Source organism: Cibotium barometz, chromosome 54 (assembly GCF_041138505.1).
Source record: "Cibotium barometz isolate CiBa-2024 chromosome 54, ASM4113850v1, whole genome shotgun sequence".
NCBI classification, from domain to species: Eukaryota; Viridiplantae; Streptophyta; class Polypodiopsida; order Cyatheales; family Cibotiaceae; genus Cibotium; species Cibotium barometz.
In genome coordinates this window covers 32,181,172-32,201,011 of record NC_141099.1, presented here as the reverse complement: position 1 = coordinate 32,201,011, position 19,840 = coordinate 32,181,172, and the positions used below count along the sequence as shown (strand labels likewise).

General features: G+C 41.7%; 1 protein-coding gene across 1 annotated transcript; it reads left to right on the top strand.

Annotated features, from left to right (window-relative positions):
* Positions 1 to 9,067: 9,067 nt before the first annotated feature.
* On the top strand, positions 9,068 to 18,815 carry LOC147608052 (uncharacterized). Its single transcript, XM_086789929.1, has 3 exons — positions 9,068 to 9,896; positions 10,140 to 10,338; positions 18,554 to 18,815. Exons 1-3 carry the CDS (start codon positions 9,141 to 9,143, stop codon positions 18,565 to 18,567), a joined length of 969 nt encoding a protein of 322 aa, XP_086646055.1. The 5' UTR covers positions 9,068 to 9,140; the 3' UTR covers positions 18,568 to 18,815.
* Positions 18,816 to 19,840: the final 1,025 nt, after the last annotated feature.

Sequence of the window (19,840 nt, the reverse complement as noted above, 5' to 3'; positions counted from 1 at the left end):
GCGTTTTATCAGCATGTGTCTAAGAAAATTAAAATATTGCCTTGCAAAAGCTAAGAAAAGTGCAATTTAAAAAATCTCAAGGATTTTTTGGGTCTTGAGGAACATCTGTGGATGTTAAGCATTTCAAAACTCTTAATAGATTGCCCACAAAAATTCAAGAACTTTTCAGGACACTTTAGTGTCTCAGGACACTTAAGTGTCCAATTACAGAACTAGTGTTAAATCATGACATAGAAGCAAGTACAATAACCCTAAATGCTGCGCCTCTTAGAACTAGGCTCAGCAAAGTCACTAGTAGGAGGTTTAAGCGAAGGAATTACAACAAAATTTCCTTCGAGCTCAAGCTGGATAGCATGAAGATCAATCTTCCCAGTGGCAAGGCCTAGGCTAACTAGTGAATGAATCCTCCCTCTAGGTTGAGCTTCGAACAAGTATAGGAGCTTGCAGTGCTTCATAAGCACCACCTTGTCTAAGCTTGATTTCAGAGGCATGGACTTGAATGCAGCACCCTTTGTTAAAGCCTTGATCTTCATGAGAAAGACTTTTCCATCAGGGGAGCATACTTTGTGAGACAATAATGTATTGGAAGATTTTGCTGATGTACTCCTTCAAAGCTGCATCCTGGACTCTTCCTCCACCACCCCTTGTTCCACCAGCTCTAGATGCAAACTCATCGACATAGATAATTTCCTGAAGAAAATATTTGCATGCAAAAATAAAATATCAAAAATTATTCCAAAATATAATTGCATGAAAAACAATACTTTCAAATGAGATGAAATTGTCTGTGCAGGGCTGGGATGCATCAGGGCCCTCTAGGCAAGCCGCCTCGGTTTGCTTGGAGGACCCTGATGTATCCTAGATTACATGTGTGGGGTCTTCAAGCCCCTGAGGCCTCACACCAAAATTGCCAGGAAGAATTTAAAAATAAATATGTACCTTCTTAGCCTCATCATTATGTTTCCTGTCCGATGTATCTAGGTCTATCCTAGGGATCGCTCTATCACCATGTACAGGGTTCGAGAGGTCAATGCATGGTTGAGGTCAATGCATGGTTGAGGTCAATGCATGGTTGAGGTCCAAAGAGCTCCTCCTACAGCCTCTCAAATTCTGCATCTAAGATATCATACTCAAGAGTAGCTTCTACAGCACTTCTTTGGATGTGGATGATTGCAGAGACATCATCCATGCTCGTGCCATTGTATCACCCAATCTCAGTTACTTAGGGACATCTAGTGTCAAAGTCAATAAGGTCTTTATAAAAATTGCGGACAAGGTGGGATTAGAGCTCTTCCTCCCTCAAATCCAAGACCTCAAGGACATCCTGCATGAGCAAGTACTCAACACCATCTACAGTGATGGCACTCAATATTGCAAGTTTTGCATTCTTAATAGAATGGGCTGCCTCTTGGTGGATAGTCAACAAGTCCAAAGACAAGCTACGTGCCTCCTCTTCTTGCTTGTACAGGACTATCTCCTCTGGCTCCTTCTCTTCATAGGTGAGAAGAGGAACCACTGGCTTCTCATCATTCTCCTCTTCAAAATCAGAGCATAATATATAAATAGCAAAGGCAATATCCCGCTCGATGAGATCGATCGGGTTAAGATCTATGCATAAAACCTATCATAAGCTTGCAATCTCTATGCATAGCCTTCTTGCAAGCATTATGCATAAGTTCTATTCATAGAGCTTGCGAGCTTGTAAAATCTCTATGCATAAGCTCTATGCATAGGCTTTATGCATAGAGTTTGCAAGCTTATAAAATCTCTATGCATAGGTTTCTTGAAAGCTTGCATGGACATTGTACATAGAGCTTGCATAGCCTTCTTGTTGAAAGCTCTATGCATAGCCTTCTTGTAAGCTTAATGCATAAGCTCTATGTATAGGCTTTATACATAGAGGTTGTAAGATTATGAAAGCTCTATACATAGGGCTTGTAAGCTTATGCAAGATCTATACATAGAGTTTATACATAGAGCTATATAAATCTAGCTGAATGCATGAATTAAGATCTATGCATAAAGCTTAATACATAATGTTTTATGTATAAATCTTATGGATGAGCTTTATGCATAAGGCTTCACATGCGTTATGTTTTTATGCATAAAGATTTTTTTGATGTAGAGTGCCTTGCATGGATGGAGAGCATAAGCTTTTTGAATGTTTATACTCTCTTATACATATAACATATATTTCTTATGCTCTGTTTTTCTATGCATAAGGTATTCTCTTTATTCATAGAGTTTATATATGTTATCAAGGTAAGATCTCTTATCCATGTAAGACAAGATCATGCTTATTACACCATTGGTGGGTGATGGGATTAAGGGTTAGCATAGTGCATAAGACTTATATCATAGAGCTTATGCATAAGACTTATGCATATGGCTTATGCATAGAGCTTATGCATGTCTTGCAGCCTTATTATGCAAGCTTATACTTAAGGCTTGCAAGCCTTACTATGCATACGATTGCATAAACCTTATTCATAAAGCTTGCATAAGACTTACGTATAGAGCATTACACATAAGCTTATGTATAGATCATTATGCATAGGCTTTATGCATAAGGCTCTATGCGTTCAGCTTTAGGTGTAGGCTTCTATGCATAGAGCTCAATGTGTAGGCTCTATTTGTAAAATCTATGCATATAGTTTTTTACATAAGGCCTTTATAAATAGCTATTTATGAATAGAGATATCCCCTCTCTCCATCCTTGTTCTAATTACCTTCTTAATTTTGTATGGAGAGAAGATAAGCTAATGTATAAGTTATTTTTAAAATCTCCCTCAACGGCTGGGGAAAAGAAGCCCGTTTGACGCTTTTTTAATATTTTTAAAGTCTCCCTCAACGGCTGGGGAAAAGAAGCCCGTTTGACGCTTTAAATGTTATTTTTAAAATCTCCCTCACGGTTGGGAAAAAGAAGCCTTGTTTTATGGTTTACATAATGCTTTGTGTAATGCATAATGATTTGTATTTAAAGAGCTACATATACATGTTATCCTGCTAGATGGATCCTCTCAATCTTGAAGAGAGAATAGCGTGTCCATGCATGCAATGTAAGTACCAAATCTTTCGAAAACGAAGGATTTGCAACCAGCATATTCATGACGCTGGCATATTTCCAATGGAGCGCTTGCAAAATTTACGGTTTCAATCGTACAACCAAGCAAGTGTGTAGCCACATCTTGATAACATTGCGCCTATGAATTCTCGTCCCCAACAAAGGATGAGAATATCGAAGGAGGGAGTGACAGATGGAGCTCAATTAACAGCACCCGAGGAAATGGAAAAAGGTTAGATGGAAGAAGGTCCAATGGAGGAAATGTTGGATGCCTTAATCGAGCAACAAGAAGCTCTCTTCGAAGAGCATGAACATGAAGATCATCAACCATGACATTCTCAACGGTCAAATTATGAACCAGAGGAAGAGGCCATGCGTAAACTTGCACGCCTTCCATTATACAATGGTACCAACATATCTGTATTGCGTGCATCTCTTACGATGCTAAATTTGCAGTCAATTTTTGGATGGTCTAATACAAGTGTCACTGAACTCATCAAGTAGTAAGGATTTTTTGGAGATTACACCTAATGTTGAAATGATAAATTTTCAACTTGTATTTGACTAAATCTTAATAGTAACGATCAGATATTGCCATACTTGCAGGCTTTTGAAAGACCAGATATTGCCCCCCGGCAACGAGATGCCTCCATCTCATGCAGATGCCAAGAAGTTATTGAAATCCATAGGCATGGATTACAATAATATTCATGCTTGTCGCAATGATTGTTGCCTCTTCTGCCATGAATATGAGCATTTGCAAGAATGTCCCCATTGTGGCTCTAACAGATATAGAGAAGATGTTCAGGGGGAAGCTGTCCCGGTAAAGATTCTTAGGCACTTTCCAATCATCCCAAGAATAAAAACCATGTTCAGGTGCAAATCTATAGCAAGCTTGATGACATGGCATGCCACAACTCGATCCACAGATGAAGTGATGCGTGTGTCTACTGATTCACCCACATGGAGTAACCTCCGTCATGGCCTAGCAATGGATGGTGTAAACCCTTTTGGTTTAAGGAGCTCTTCATGGAGCACATGGCCTGTTTGCCTTGTGGATTATAATCTTCCGCCATGGTTAGCAATAAAGAAAGGTCATTTGTTGCTCTCATTAATAGTTCCAGGAAAGTACAAGGTGAAGAACATGGATATATATTTGGCACCACTTATTGATGAGTTATGCACCTTGTGGAACGGAATTGAATTGAAGGACATGTCAAAGTAGTAGAGTGGCCAAAGACTTGCAACAACTGTGCAAGGTATTCTTATGTGGACAATGCATGATTGGCCTGGCTATGGAGAATGCTCAGGTTTGTCTATATCGGGTTACAATGCATGTCCTGTATGTGGTCCTCGACTTGATTCAAGATACTCAAAAGCATTACGAAAGAATGTCTACCAAGGACATGTTAGGTATCTTCCAGAAAATCATGAATTGCGGGATGGTAATCTAGGAAGACCTCCTCCAAGTGCACTGTGAAGGCAAGAGATTGGAAGATCAAATGGGAGGAATGTGGCAACTTGGCATGTCCTGGGATGAAGAGGCTCTCTATCTTTCACCAACTCCCCTATTGGGGTGATCTCCTTATAAACCATTTGCTTGACCCGATGCATATTTTCAAGAATGTAGCTGACATTCTGTGGAAGACCATGACAGGAAAAAAGGAGACTAAAGGCCAAAGGGACGACTTGGAAGAGATAGGTTGCATGCAAGAGTTGTGGGCTCGCACTAGACCCAATGGAAAGGTGCTACTTCCAAAAGCCCCATGGATTTTTAGTAAGATGGAGGAACAACAAGTCAAGAGGACAATTTCAGATTTTCGAACTCCTACAGGTTGATATGCATTGCTTGAAAAGTGCATTTACAAAGGATGATGAACTTAGTGGCCTCAAGAGTCATGATTGGCACAAGTTTCTACAATTTGTGCTACCATAGCAATAAAAGATTGCCTCACAAAAGACATTAGAGCTACTATCTATAAGATTGGCACACTGGTGCGCTGGATTTCTTCAAAAGAGATAAAGAGAGACACTTTGGAGACAGCGCGTTTAAACTCCATAGAGGCAGTCTGCATGGTAGAGAAGTTTTTCCCTACAAGTTTATTAACAATCCAGATGCATCTGCTAGTTCATGTTGTAGATGAGGTTGCAGTTGCTGGAACAGTCCATTCAAGATGGATGTTCTTTTTGGAGAGGTTTATGAAGACATTAAAGGGATTTGTTCGCCAAATGGCTCACCCAGAGGGTAGTATGTCAGAAGGGTGGCTGATACAAGAGTCCCTTGTTTACATCACTGAAATATTTAAGTTCTTCAGATCCAGAGATACCTCAACTATGGTCTCAAGAGTCTAACAGGCGAGTCATTGGTGAGGAACCTCAAGGCCAAGGCATTAAGAGAAAGATGGATAACAATTTAAGAAAAAAAATCAACAAATTTTGCATCTTGAACTCTCATGTAATGGAGAAGTGGATTGAGACATATGAATCTCTCAAGCGACAGCGAGTACAATATCGTTTAAGTTTCAGAAGGAATCGCACTACAAGAAATCTCCCATATCCAGAAGGTATGCAAGCTCTTCCGGACTTTCCCACAGGTAGATGGCTAGAAGCTACAATTTTAGAAGCCAAACGTGCTGGTTTAACTATAACAGAGGAGGAGGAGAAGCTTATAAAAGGATGCGATTGGCATGTAAGTGTTTAAGTTCTACATGTCTCTCTTTTTTTTCTCTACATGTCTCAGTGTTTGTTTGTCCATCAACAATCTTTATGTGCTATAATTGTAGTATCACAAATATGGGGTGTTTTGGTCACATGGACGTCATTTTCGAGTAGAACGAATAGACCAAAGAAGAGCAACCTTTGATTGTGGTGTCACAGCACAGTTTGTTCAAGAAAGTCGTGCAAGTGCAAGTGATGATAACACAATTACTAGAATGCTTGATTACTTTGGAACCATTCAAGACATATTAAAGGTTGGCTTCAGAAGTTTTGAGTTGTTTATCTTTGATGTGAAGTGGTTCAACGTAGAGACAAGAGTAGGCCACATGCAACTGTACGTAGAGACAAGAGTGGCCTCATCCAAGTGGACTCCACAAAGGTATGGACCGATCAGCAAGATACTTTTGTGCGCCCAAAGCATTGTGAGCAGGTTGTCTTTAAAGCAGATCCAAAAGATCCATGCTGGCTATTTGTGGTTCAAGTCTCCCCCCGCAGTAAGCAATTTTTTGAATAATTTGAGCTACAACAGGGTGATGTGGATTCACAGGGTGGTGGGGAGCAGCAAGAACAAGCTGATATCAACAATGAAGAGGAGAAACCAGAGCAAGATCCAAATGAAGAGGTGCAAACCAATGAAGCTGAAAAACATGTTGAGGAAGAAGACATAGATGATGAGGACATCCTTCATCAAGGGACTTTTAATGATGAGGATGCTGAAATGTACATAAACATAGATCTCTTTGGGGCTACTGATCTTAATGAGGATGATAGAATAGATAATGATTTTTAAAATGATGTATCTTAATGATTATGCAAATAGTTATGACATATTTGTAATGATTTTATGACATTGAAGGTGCAAAGTGATATGGTTTACCATTGTTGTTTAGGAAAGTTAATGCTTGTCATATGGTCCTTTCATTGTTTACCATTGTTAATGTTTACTGTCATAATCACTAGTGCAGGTGCAAATTGATATGGTTTTACCATTGTTGTTTATCATTGTTAATGTTTGTCATATGGTTCTTTCATTGTTTACCGTGTAATTTTCATTTCGCACAAGTTTGTCATATGGTTTTTTGTCCAACAGGCCATGGGTGATGACTCACCGCCGCTCGACTACAGTCTTGATTTCTCATTTAATCCTACACCGTAGGGCATGAGTCCTCAGCAGTTATATGGTTTTCTCTCGTCCATGACTCCAGAGCAGAGAGCCATGGCTCAGAGTTATTGGGGTTCTGAGCAGGGACATCTGCCTCACCATCTAGCTTCCCGACGCCAATTCCCACACCCGTAGGTACGACAGCAGCTCCCACACCTCATACCGCACAGCCTTCCACTCCTCTTACAGCTCGATCTACCACCTCTTCACATAGACGTCACTCACGTAGTAGGTCTCCAGGGGGAAATTGTTGTGGTGGTAGTGCCACAGATGCTGTGACACCACCACCACGTGAGCGTCGTCCTTCGCTCTCATCTGTCGACAGCACACCCATAGGTTCACCTTCCACTCCCTGGGGTGCACATGACCATGACAACAGCAAGATATACACAATTAGGGATGGGGCACCAATAATGAATAGTGCAGGGAAGGCAATGAAGACACGCATTCGACAATTGTGCACTATACAGTTTCACAACTCTGTCATGACTAAATGGGATTAGCAAGATAAGGAGAAGAAAAATTATATAAATACAAAGATAAAGCAAGAGTTTCAGTCATCTGACCCTATGAATGTCATCTCTAATGAGTGGATACAGTATACAGCTCGCATTTTGATGAGGCATCGTAGGTCAGAGGCGAGGGATGCATTTAGAGAGGGGAAAGAGAAACCTGTTTGGCTAGATGACAAGGAGTGGGAAGCCATTGCTCAGGAGCTCACAGAGACACCAGAGAGGTTTCAACAACAAAGAGAGGCAGCAAGGGCAAGACTTCAAACAATAGGGGCTTCTCATCTTGGGAGTGGTGGTTACGAAACCATGCACCATGAATTCGTAAGTATTTGTAGCAATTTTATTTATCTAAATGTATGTATGTGGGCTAAATGTTGATTTCTAAAAGTTGTAATTGTTAATCGTTTGTGTAGGAGTTGGCCATGAATCACCCTCCAAGTAGGCGAGAGGAGAAGTACGCTCACAAACATGGCCTTGTGGCCTTATTTGAGATGCTTGAAGAAGAAGGAGAGACCGTCAATTGGGAGGCATTACCATGATGTAAGATGACCTTCAAACTATTGGTATATGATCAAAAGATTCTTGAGTATTATTGTTTAATTTAATTTCTTGTTTATCTAAAAAATAAAAAAACGAGCACGGTTGTTTTTGTGCTCTGTTTTAGACAGAATGGTGCTGTCTGTTTGCTGCTGTTGCTGTTCATTGTTGCAAGCAGCCAGGCAACACTATTCTGTCTAAAAAAAATTTCTACTATAGCGTCGGTATATTCCCCGGTATAGACATCGGTATAGTTGCTGGTATATGTGCTGGTATACATGCCGGTATACATGCCGGTATTGTCGTCGGTATAGACGCTGGTGAAACGTCGGTATAGACACAGGTATAGACTCCGGTATAAGCGTCGGTGTAGAGGCCGGTATAGACGCCGGTATGCTCGTCGGTATAGGCGCCGGTGTAACGTCGGTATAGACACCGGTATGGGCGCCAGTATTTTTTTCTGACGCTTATACCGACGTCGTCGTTCCGGTGCAGATACCGGCGTTTATACCGATGACGGGGTTTTTTTGACCCCGTTCAATGACGTCGGTATAAGCGCCAGTATTAGGCTACCATGTAGTAGTGTGGTGTGAAGAAGTGGAGACACCATAGTAGTTTGCTAAGATTCCTAAGACGCTCGAGTTCAAAGCAAGTATCTCGGATTCAAAGCAAGGAACAAATGGAACTTGGATGTGCATAATGGATATTCAATGGAGAAAAGTAGGAAAGTAGCAAAGTTAACGTGCTTAATTGATAATCCAGGGGAAGGAAGAGTGTGGCAATGGATAATCGATGGAACCAAAGCTTCTTTACTTATGAATGATGTGTTAAAGGTACTAAATTCAAAACTTGAGCTTCCTCTTCATTACTCCTTGTTGTAAGGTAATTAATTGAAAACTTGTGAGGTAGAAGTGTTATTAATTGAAAACTTGTAAGGTCACGGCAAGCAAGAGATCACCCGAGAGATAATCTCCAATCGAAGGCAAAGGCTTACTATACTATAATCTCCTCGTGACGATCTACAAAAGGCATTCTACCATCAATGGAACGAACCATCACACAATCCAACTTTGTAGCTTGCGCTTGCCTGCATTAGTTTCAACTTTCATATCATTAATTTCTGCATTTATTTGATCCTCCGTTAGCTATGGCAACCCAATCGGGAGCACAATCCGGCAGCCAGGAGCTCTCTCCGGCCGTTTACGTTCCGCCCACCAGCGACAGCAGCCACAATTTGGCCTTAACGGCATACAATCCGCCCGCCACTGTTAGTGTGGGCGCTGCGCTGCCTCAGGCAAGTGGCCAGGACTCAAGAATGGAGGCGGAGGCATGGCCGGCAGTGGCCAAGGCGTTGATGTCCGCCGTTATAGCAAGCCAGCAGCCGGCCCACGCAGCCATGACATTTCTGACTATCTTCAAGCCCATGGTGGACGGATGGGCGGCCGCCCGCAAGGAGGCCAAGAGTTGGAAGGAACGCGCAGAGGCCCACATGGCGGAGCTTCACACGCAAAAGTCCGAGCTAGGGCATAAGCACGAGAGCCTCCTATCCCAACTGCAGTTGCATGAGCAAAAGCTGAAAGAGATGCACGACCTTCATAACATGAAGACGGAGGAAGTCCAAGAGCTTGGCCGCTCGCTTGAGTCCAAAAAGCGCGAGTCGGAGGCTCAGCGCAAGGCCTTCCATTCCACGGTTGCTGAGCTCGAAAAGAAGTTCGTCAAGGCCGAGGCCGACGCCGAGGCAGCCAAAGAGGCCCACCAAAAAGAGGCGGCGGAGAGGAAGAGCGAGGCGGAAGCCTTCGCCAAGAGGGCGGAAGAGGCCAAATTGCTGCACGAGAATCTCCGGCAGGAGGCTGACAGCAAAGAGAGAGCACAAGCTGGGGAGATAACAACGCTCCGACATAAGGTAGCCACCATCACATTTAAACGTTGCTTCTATGGTCAGTCAATTAAATTCTTCGTTGTGCTTGCTTTACATTAAGGCCAAGGCTTTATTTGTAACTCAAAAATTTGTTTGCTCCCACCTTTGTCCAAGTTTAATTTTGATTGAGAGTTTATTATTATTTCCTTCTCATCATGGATTTGTTGTTGGTCTTTTATCTTCCTTAGATCGAACTTTTTACTCTTCTTCCCTTTTACCAACAAGCAGATTAAAGAGAGCGAGACCAACAAATCAAGGCTAGAAGAGCAACTAAGGGAAACCACATCAAAGAACACATCCTTGGAGGCGCAACTAGCCCAAAAAGGTCGAGATTACTTGAGCCTCGAGAACCGTGTCACCGAGCTCACCAATCAAAAGGAGGCACTTGAACGCCAATTAGCACTCTATCAAAGATACCCCACTCGACCAGGGATTTCATATTCACGTGATCACAGCCTTTTTTCTTGTGATCACAGCTATTGTTCACAAATCTCAATGTTCACAAAATTCACAGTTCTCAAATCCTAGAGGGTGGGATGACCTGGTAACCCACAATTGGCCCGCCGGGCTACAAGCCTGGACCGCCGGGCCCGCCGGGCTCGCAGAAGCCCGCCGGGCCCGACTCCCGGCCCGGCGGGCTATATTGTGGTATAAAAGGGTGGTCCAGGGGGTCACTGTTCACAGAATCTTCCTTGTACTTGGTGTCAGTGGTGCTAGTGTGATCAACTTGAGGTAATTTTTAAGTTGAAAGTGTTGGTGTCATTTAATTTTTTGCATACGCTTAAGTTTAAGGTTGTTTGTGATGCATGTGCATGTGTCGTTAAATGTTAAGAGGCCCGCTGCAGATGGCCGAGCGATTGGCTAGGTCTGCTGATGTGCACTCTTAATATTTAACTTATGTAGAAGTTTTCGTTGTGGCACGGTATCTGCAAATGGTCGGTTTACTGACTAGGTTTGCAGTTACCAAGTTACAATGCGGCTTTGTTTTTGTTAAATGCTTTGAGAGCCCGCTGCAGATGGCCGGTTTACTGGCTAGGTCTGCTGATGTGCGCTCGTAGCATTTGACATGTGTGATGCTTTGCTACTTAGTACGGTATCTGCAAATGGTCGGTTTACTGACTAGGTCTGCTGACACCAAGCTATGTGGTGAAGTTTGTTTTTGTTATTTGGTTTGATAGTCATCTGCAGATGGTCGGTATACTGACTAGGTCTGCTGACGATGTGTCAAAGCATTTAACTTGTGCCATAGTTTTCATCTTAATGCGATATCTGCAGATGGTCGGTATACTGACTAGGTCTGCTGACGTCAAGTTAAGTCGTAAACTTGTGTTTTGTGTTTGTTTTTGACGATGACTGTGATTATTTAGTTTGCATGACATGAGTCATAAGTGTGTTGGATGTAGAAATCCTTTAGTTAGCTTACAAATAGCATTTTTTGTGGTTATAAATGTTGCAACTATTTGTCAATTATATTGTGCAGATTGATGGCGACGCTTGCACTTACTCCTGAAATCAAGAAATCAATTCGTATCAAACTCGTTACCCTCATTAGTTGCTTGTCACCTAATCACATCGAGGGTATTGTGTCTGATAGGAATCGATTTGAGCAAATATTAGGTGAGGTTGTCCGCGCAGTGAAAAATATCCATGAGGGTGCTGATGGAGCAGCCATCAAGCATTTTGTTACTAGCATTGTGGGCAACATGCCTAGATGCGCTGTTGACCTAGGTGACGACAGACCAGCGGAAACAAATGAATCCAAGCTGGAGCACTTCCACACAAAATGGAAGGTAGAGAAAGAGAGGTCCAAGCGTGCAAAGGCCATAGACACCCAAGCTATCCTGAGCAAGAGAGCTCGCAAAGAGCTGGACCGGCCTGCTGATGAACAAGAAGATTTATCATCTGGTGCACGTGAGGTCTCTAAAGGCACCCACTTGCAGCGCACAATGCATAATACTAACTGCAGCATGACAATTGGGGTGCCTGCAGAGGCCATCATCACAGAAAAGAAGATGGGCTCTGGATCGTACGGCGTTGTACATAAATGCCATATTCAAGGTGTCTCCTGGTTTCCAGAAGGCATTTCTTATTGTGCAAAGCAATTCCTTGGTAGCCGAAGGGCTCAATTGAAGTCTTTTGCTCAGGAGGCTTCAATCGACCTAACCCACAGGGGCATAGTGCGCGCCATTGGGCACACAAGGAAGGAGCCATGGATACTGCTCTTCCCCCTCTTTAATGGGGGAAGTCTTGGAGATATAATGGAGTGTGTTCCGCCTCCTAAGGGGACCCTCAGTTCCATGCTTGCTGCAGACAAAGGCAACAGATACAAGAAAAAACAAGTGGCTCCTCATGAAATGGAGCGATACAAGTCTTTGATTTTTCATGCTCCCGAGCTTATCTGTGCCCTTGTGAATACCATGGCCTTTGCACATGCTGAAGGGATCATCCACAATGATTGCCACCCCTGGAATATAATGATAGATTTCACCAAAGAAGGGGTGCCACGGGTAGGCATCATTGACTGGGGTCTTGCATTGAGGGATGGGATTGAGTTCAAACCCACAAATATCGCCAACAAAGCAGAGCACGATCAACGCCCCTGGAGAGCCCCTGAGCTCGCAGATGTAAGGTCCCCTTGTCCATGGAGCAAGGCATCAGATGTCTTCTGCTTGGCTTGGGTGATTGAAAAGTTTACATTATTTTGTGCTGAGTTTGCAGAAATGACCAAAGTGCCGTGGGTGGGTAAAACTGCCATCCACACAAATTTGATTAAGGAATGGATAGCTGCCTATATGACGCCATCAAAGGAAGATAGGAAGACCATGGCAGATTTTGAGGAGCAATTGAAGAATTTGGAAGTGTCACCTGCTGCATGCTTACGTCCACTATCTGAGATGACACCACACTTATTATAAAGCCTCTTGTAAATGATATGTTTTGGTTGGCTATCTATTCCATGACCTGCCTTTAATCGACTGACACTATTGTGGTCCCAATTGTTAAATATTATTTTGATCCCAATTCTCTCTCTCTCTCTCTCTCTCTCTCTCTCTCTCTCTCTCACTCTCTCTCACTCTATGAGTATTTGAAAATAACAAGTTTGCAGTAAATAAACATTGATTTTATAAACTTATACCTAACATCTGAAAATAACTTTAAAGCTATTCCTAAATTAACATTGATTCTATAAACTTAAAGTGTACATACTTTTTCTCAGATGGCTGATAATAATGAAGCCGCAAAGAAGGCATTTGAACGCTTAAAGCAAATCTCGAGCAGTGGCACTGTGAATGATGCGGCACGTATTGCCGGACGCACCTCCAAATGGGCACCGGCCCATGGATTACAGTATGCCCAAGTAAACAAGAATGTGTCCAAAGAGATGGTCAAGAGCATCTGGCCTGACGTCTCCAATGATGCCATAAAAAAAGGACGCTTGAAGCTGACACAATGTAGTGTTCCTTTAATTATCGAGCATGCGGAGCGCATTTTTGTGGATGTCATGGCCCAACCCATGCATCACGGTGACTGTCCCCTCTGGTTTGCTAAAATGCTATATGCACAATTTGTGCAGAATTCAGTTGTAGACTTTAGCTCTCGACCTCCTCATCTACATGTGGAAGACATTCGGAGTGAGTCAATCACTATGCCTCGAGATGAGTTGCAACTGGCCATTCTTGGAGCCTCAATGGAAGTTCATCACACGGTTGATGAGCTTCAAACTCAAATCAACCAAATTAGAGGCACCCAAGGCCCTCAACAGACGGAAGCAGCACCAGAGCGCGGGCAAGCACCTGAAAGTTCAAGCGCTAGAGATATACTAAGAGAGAACAAGCTCTTGAAGAGACGCATAACGCAAATGGAGGAGCAAGGCCATGCAAACTCTCCTATGACGGCATTTGAACACCCGAATAGTTTGGAGCAACCACCTCTACATGGGCACGAAAGTGGCGGACCATGCCCTATTTGTTATAGTTTCTTTCACTCATGGTCTGGCCACTACACTGTCCCATGTGGGCACATGTACCACTTGACCTGTCTTTTGCAACACATGGTCAACAGTACTACGTGTGCTTTGTGCGGCAAAGAATTTCACAAAAATTTGTATATATGTTTTAAATTGGGTGCCGACCATGATCGGTTGACCAATGCACGACACATGGACGAGTTAGAGCCGCATTTAAATTTATCTCTCTCTTAAATGCAACCCTGGAATTTAACAAGATTCGGCAACTTTGTTCAAAAGATTTCCAATGCTCTCTCTCTCTCTCTCTCTCTCTCTCTCTCTCTCTCTCTCGCACACACACAAACACATGCACACAGATTACTTTGGAGTGTGTCAAAACTAACATGATTTCGTATTCTAAGTTTAACATGACATGACTAAAAACCATACTCTCTAAATTGACACTAACATGTTTGATATCCAGTTGTTGCAAGACGGATTACTTTGGAGTGTGTCAAAACTAACATGATTTCGTATTCTAAGTTTAACATGACATGACTAAAAACCATTCTCTCTAAAATGTTCACCAACATGTTTGATATCCAGTTGTTGCAAGACGGATTACATTGGAGTGTGTCAAAACTAACATGATTTCGTATTCTAAGTTTAACATGACAAGACTAAAAACCATTCTCTCTAAAATGTTCACCAACATGTTTGATATCCAGTTGTTGCAAGACAGATTACATTGGAGTGTGTCAAAACTAACATGATTTCGTATTCTAAGTTTAACATGACATGACTAAAAACCATACTCTCTAAATTGATCACCAACATGTTTGATATCCAGTTGTTGCAAGACGGATTACATTGGAGTGTGTCAAAACTAACATGATTTCGTATTCTAAGTTTAACATGACATGACTAAAAACCATTCTCTCTAAAATGTTCACCAACATGTTTGATATCCAGTTGTTGCAAGACGGATTACATTGGAGTGTGTCAAAACTAACATGATTTCGTATTCTAAGTTTAACATGACAAGACTAAAAACCATTCTCTCTAAAATGTTCACCAACATGTTTGATATCCAGTTGTTGCAAGACAGATTACATTGGAGTGTGTCAAAACTAACATGATTTCGTATTCTAAGTTTAACATGACATGACTAAAAACCATACTCTCTAAATTGATCACCAACATGTTTGATATCCAGTTGTTGCAAGACGGATTACATTGGAGTGTGTCAAAACTAACATGATTTCGTATTCTGAGTTTAACATGACAAGACTAAAAACCATTCTCTCTAAAATGTTCACCAACATGTTTGATATCCAGTTGTTGCAAGACGGATTACATTGGAGTGTGTCAACTAACATGATTACATCAAACGTGACGAGCGTCTGCGGGTGGCTTTACTAACACCAAAATCGGGTTGCAAGTTTTCTTCTATCTCTTCAATAAAGCACAAGTTATCGCTCGTATGTGGGACATTAGGCTCTACATCTCCATTCTCTTCTGCATCATACTCATACTGAGTAATGTCATATGTCCACTTAGGCATCTCTTCGTTGTAATCATCTGACTCAATTGACTTCACCAATTTATCATTACAATACATATACACCAACTTCTCAGCTCTATCACTCAATAAACGATTTCTGCTAATAGAATGCACATACTTGTAACTGCTCCAATTACGTTCAGAACTAGAATTTGAAGCACATTGCGCAAGCACTCTCACAGCTAAGCGTCGCAAAGTTGGAACACTTCCCCCATTCAACATCCACCATTTCCAAGCAGGCTGTTCCTTAGCAAGCTTTTGCACAAACTCCAAGGCAAATCTACCTTCTTTCAATTTATACTTGGTTAGCTCAATTACCGCTGTTGCTTGCTCATCTGGACCTTCATAAAATCGCTCCACAACATCATAGAAATCATCGATTACCTCCTCATCTAGGGCATTCACGTCCATATGCCAGTATTCTGGGTCAAGACAATATGCAACACTATGCAATGGACTATGTGCTCCTACCCACCGAGCGCTTACATACTTGGCCAAGATATTTCTCCTTGCTCTGGTGAATGGAGGACTCCAATGCTTGACAACAGTTTTAGTGGGCTCCTCTGGGTTTGCGAGGCTTTCTTGAATGGACCACCACGCCATCCAAACCTTCCCGATATTTGGCAATCTAGAATCCAACTGGCGCAAAGCAAGCATAACTGGCATCATAACATGATAACAATCTGCTGCTTCCTCCCATAAACTACGATCCGATATCAAAGATCGCATGTACCTCACCTTTTCTTTAACCTTTTCGGACTGGTCAACCTCCCACTCAGAGAAGCCAGCACACACAAAGGTTTCCATCACTGCATTCCTATTTCTTCGGAGAGATTGAAGCATATAAAAATTAGTGCAAAATCTGGTTTCACAAGGCAACTTTAGCATAGTTTCCATGCGTTGACGATACATATCTAAAACACGTTGCCGTTTGAGCACAAATTTGACAATCTTACTTGCACTATCGATAATCTCCTTGAACCACTCTGTATCAGCATTTTTGTACTAATCTTGTAACACCAAGTTAAGGCTATGAGTGTTACAACCAAATGTATAGATATTGGAAAATCGAGATTCCAACATATGACCTGCTGCTCGACAATTAGCTGCATTATCCATAATCACTTGAAGTACATTTTCAGACCCAACTTGGTCGATAGCATCACCAATGATATCGGCGATAAATTGACCAGATTTAACTTCCCCGGAGCTATCAACAGCTTTGATAAAGCATTCCCCACGAGGACATACCAACATTACATTTATCAATGGACGTCTTTGGGCATTCGACCAACCATCACTGACAATTGTGCATCCAGACTGATTTGTGGTGTCAATTATGAGTCTTTGAACGCTTTCCCGTGTGTTGTCATAGCACTTGTCAAGTAATTGATTTCGCATGTGGTGATAAGTTGGTGGACAAAACCCAGGTCCATATTCTCCAATCTTCTTCCAAGCCATCTTCCATGAATCTTTCGTGACCATAGACAATGAAGAACCAGTAAAGAAGATCGCTTTCGCTAATGCAAGTTGAGCATCCTCTAAAGCAGTGGCACGAAAGCTGTCAACTAGATTAGTTTGTCTGGTACGAAACATACCCACCTGAAACTCAGGAGATGCATCCATCGGTATTGAGACATCTGGACCTTGGGTGTCATTTTGGCAAGTAGTATGTGTTGGAGTCACTCCTTGGTTGGAGATCCCTCCACTTGATGCTGCCAAATTCGGCGATTGGTGATTTCTTGCACAGAGATTGGGCCTCTTGTTTTGTGATACTTGTTTACTTATCAAAGCTCTAAGGCGCTTTGCAGCATCATCAGCTCCTGCACCCTTGCATTTACCTCCAGGATTTTTTGTGTTAGTGCCAAGCAAATGCTCCCTTATTCTGGGAGCACCCCCAGATTTTACCAAGCCACAAAAATTACACTTCCATTCGACAAATCTAGAAAGATTGGAAGCAAATTGCCATTCAGGTCCCGGTGATTTTCCTCCGCTCCTCCTCTTGCCACTTTGAGACGCAACATTCAAAGTTTGTGCTGTCATATCTCGTTGCAAGGAAACTCCACTAGTTTCTAATGGTCTGTTGCTTCGTTGGGTTGATGTGCCGCAATTAGAAGCAACCATTGTAACACCTAAACAACAATCATGCAAGATTTGAGATCCAAAACAGCCTGAGTAAAACCAAAATATGCAATTATAAAGTCTAAAACCCACTTCTTGCCAATGCAACCGAACGTTTGGTGAGATGCATTTGAGGCAATCCATCCCTAAATAGAGATGATGTCCCGAACATCTCACCACCTATATCCTCCTCTAGAGAAGCTCCTACCCAGACCAAATGGCACTCGAGTAGACCACCCAAGAGGAGGTAATTGCTAGTCGACCTAAAGAAATCAAACGTTTGGTGAGATGCATTTGAGGCAATCCATCCCTAAATAGAGATGATGTCCCGAACATCTCACCACCTATATCCTCCTCTAGAGAAGCTTCTACCCAGACCAAATGGCACTCGAGTAGACCACCCAAGAGGAGGTATTGCTAGTCGACCTAAAGAAACCAAACGTTTGGTGAGATGCATTTGAGGCAATCCATCCCTAGATAGAGATGATGTCCCGAACATCTCACCACCTATACCCTCCTCTAGGGAAGCTCCTACCCAGACCAATTGGCACTCGAGTAGACCACCCAAGAGGAGACATTGCTAGTCCACGTAACAAATGCGATAAACCATTTACAATCAAAATCTTATAAAATACAAAATATTATTAACAAGCTTCAAACAAAAATCCAGAATATTTATACTCACCTCTTGTGTCTTTTAGCCTGAGGTGAGCCACCCAAGTACGTTGGTAAAGTACATTTGGAAGTGGCGGACAACCCTTTATATAGGTCTCTCCAAAACGGCGAAATTTTGGCGCAAAAAAAGGCCCGCCGGGCTAGATAAGCAGCCCGCCGGGCTAAATAGTGGCCCGCCGGGCCAAGCTAGTAGCCCGCCGGGAAAATCGGGATATCAAGTTTCTCCCGGTTGTGTGAATATCTATGATATTAACAAGTGTGTGAGAGTGTTATTAACTAGTGTTATTACCACTTCGCGGTTAACGTGATCACGTGAATGAAATCCCTGCACTCGACGCTATAATTATTAACCCCTATTTGATTATCATGCTTATTATCTTATTCATATGCCTAAGTGGATGGTAACCAAAGGGAATAAAATTAGATCCACAAAGACATGCATACTAGTAATTGATCATTTATTGACATATAAGAAACCTAGAAAATGGCTACATTAGTCATTAAATTTATTTAAAAATGCCCACATACAAGCAAACATATTTGTCATTTATCGCATTCGTGTTTTTTCTCTATCGATTACCCTCAGAATAAATTTATATTCAAATGCTACAAGAACTACATACTAGGATATGTTACACACCAATTGAACTCATTACATGGTTGGTAAGGAAAGTGTATGTCTACATGAATAAATGGCTATGTATCTACTTGTGGGCTTCATAGTTTTTTATATTATATATGCACATTTTGAGTTTGTGTGGGGATGGATGTGTTGATAAACTTGGTGACACTGATAGTGGATGGTTTGGAGTATATTGTGATCATTAAATTTTTCTAGATATCATTACTATCTACATGGAATTGAAGAAGCTTTACCCAAATATGTGATCACTAAAATAGTGGCCTCAACCACCTCTAATAACTCACAGGAGAACACTCCCTCCCTATATTAATCCATCCACGACTGTGTGGACATTACTTTCTTTTGTTGTTTAAACTCAAGTGCATAACAATACATTAGACACACTACACAAATCATAATGTTATTTTTTCACCTATTCGCCACCTCATATGCACATATTTGTATGTGCGGATGCCCACACACAAAACTCACATGCATGACCATGGATCGATTATTTTGATTACAAATGGATTGGTTTAATATAGACCATGTTTTCCTTCTAGTGCAAACAAATGGATTGGTTTAGAACATGAGTGTGGAAGAGTGCAAACAGATGCTATCAAAGGGTATGTAACACCTAAATGTGTAGATAAGATTCACATTTCATACACCTTGATGCATCCCATGTTTGTTAAAAAACTTTTTTTATAACAATGACTATGAAGAGAAAAGAGAACTAGTAACATATAAAAGTTTATATTGCTCCCACATAAATGATGATGTTAGATTTCTACAACAACAACATATGAGTTTCTTGTAGTTTATTCTCTCTTTTGTTTTTTTACCTTTTCCTAATTTATTATCTTTTGGAAATTTACATGTTTTTTGTTGTCCCACTACTCTAATACTATGGACTATGTTTTTCAAAGTTATTTTGACATAGGAACTACTCTAGGGGATCATTGACAAAATTGCTCAATTTCACCTAGGCTCATCAATAT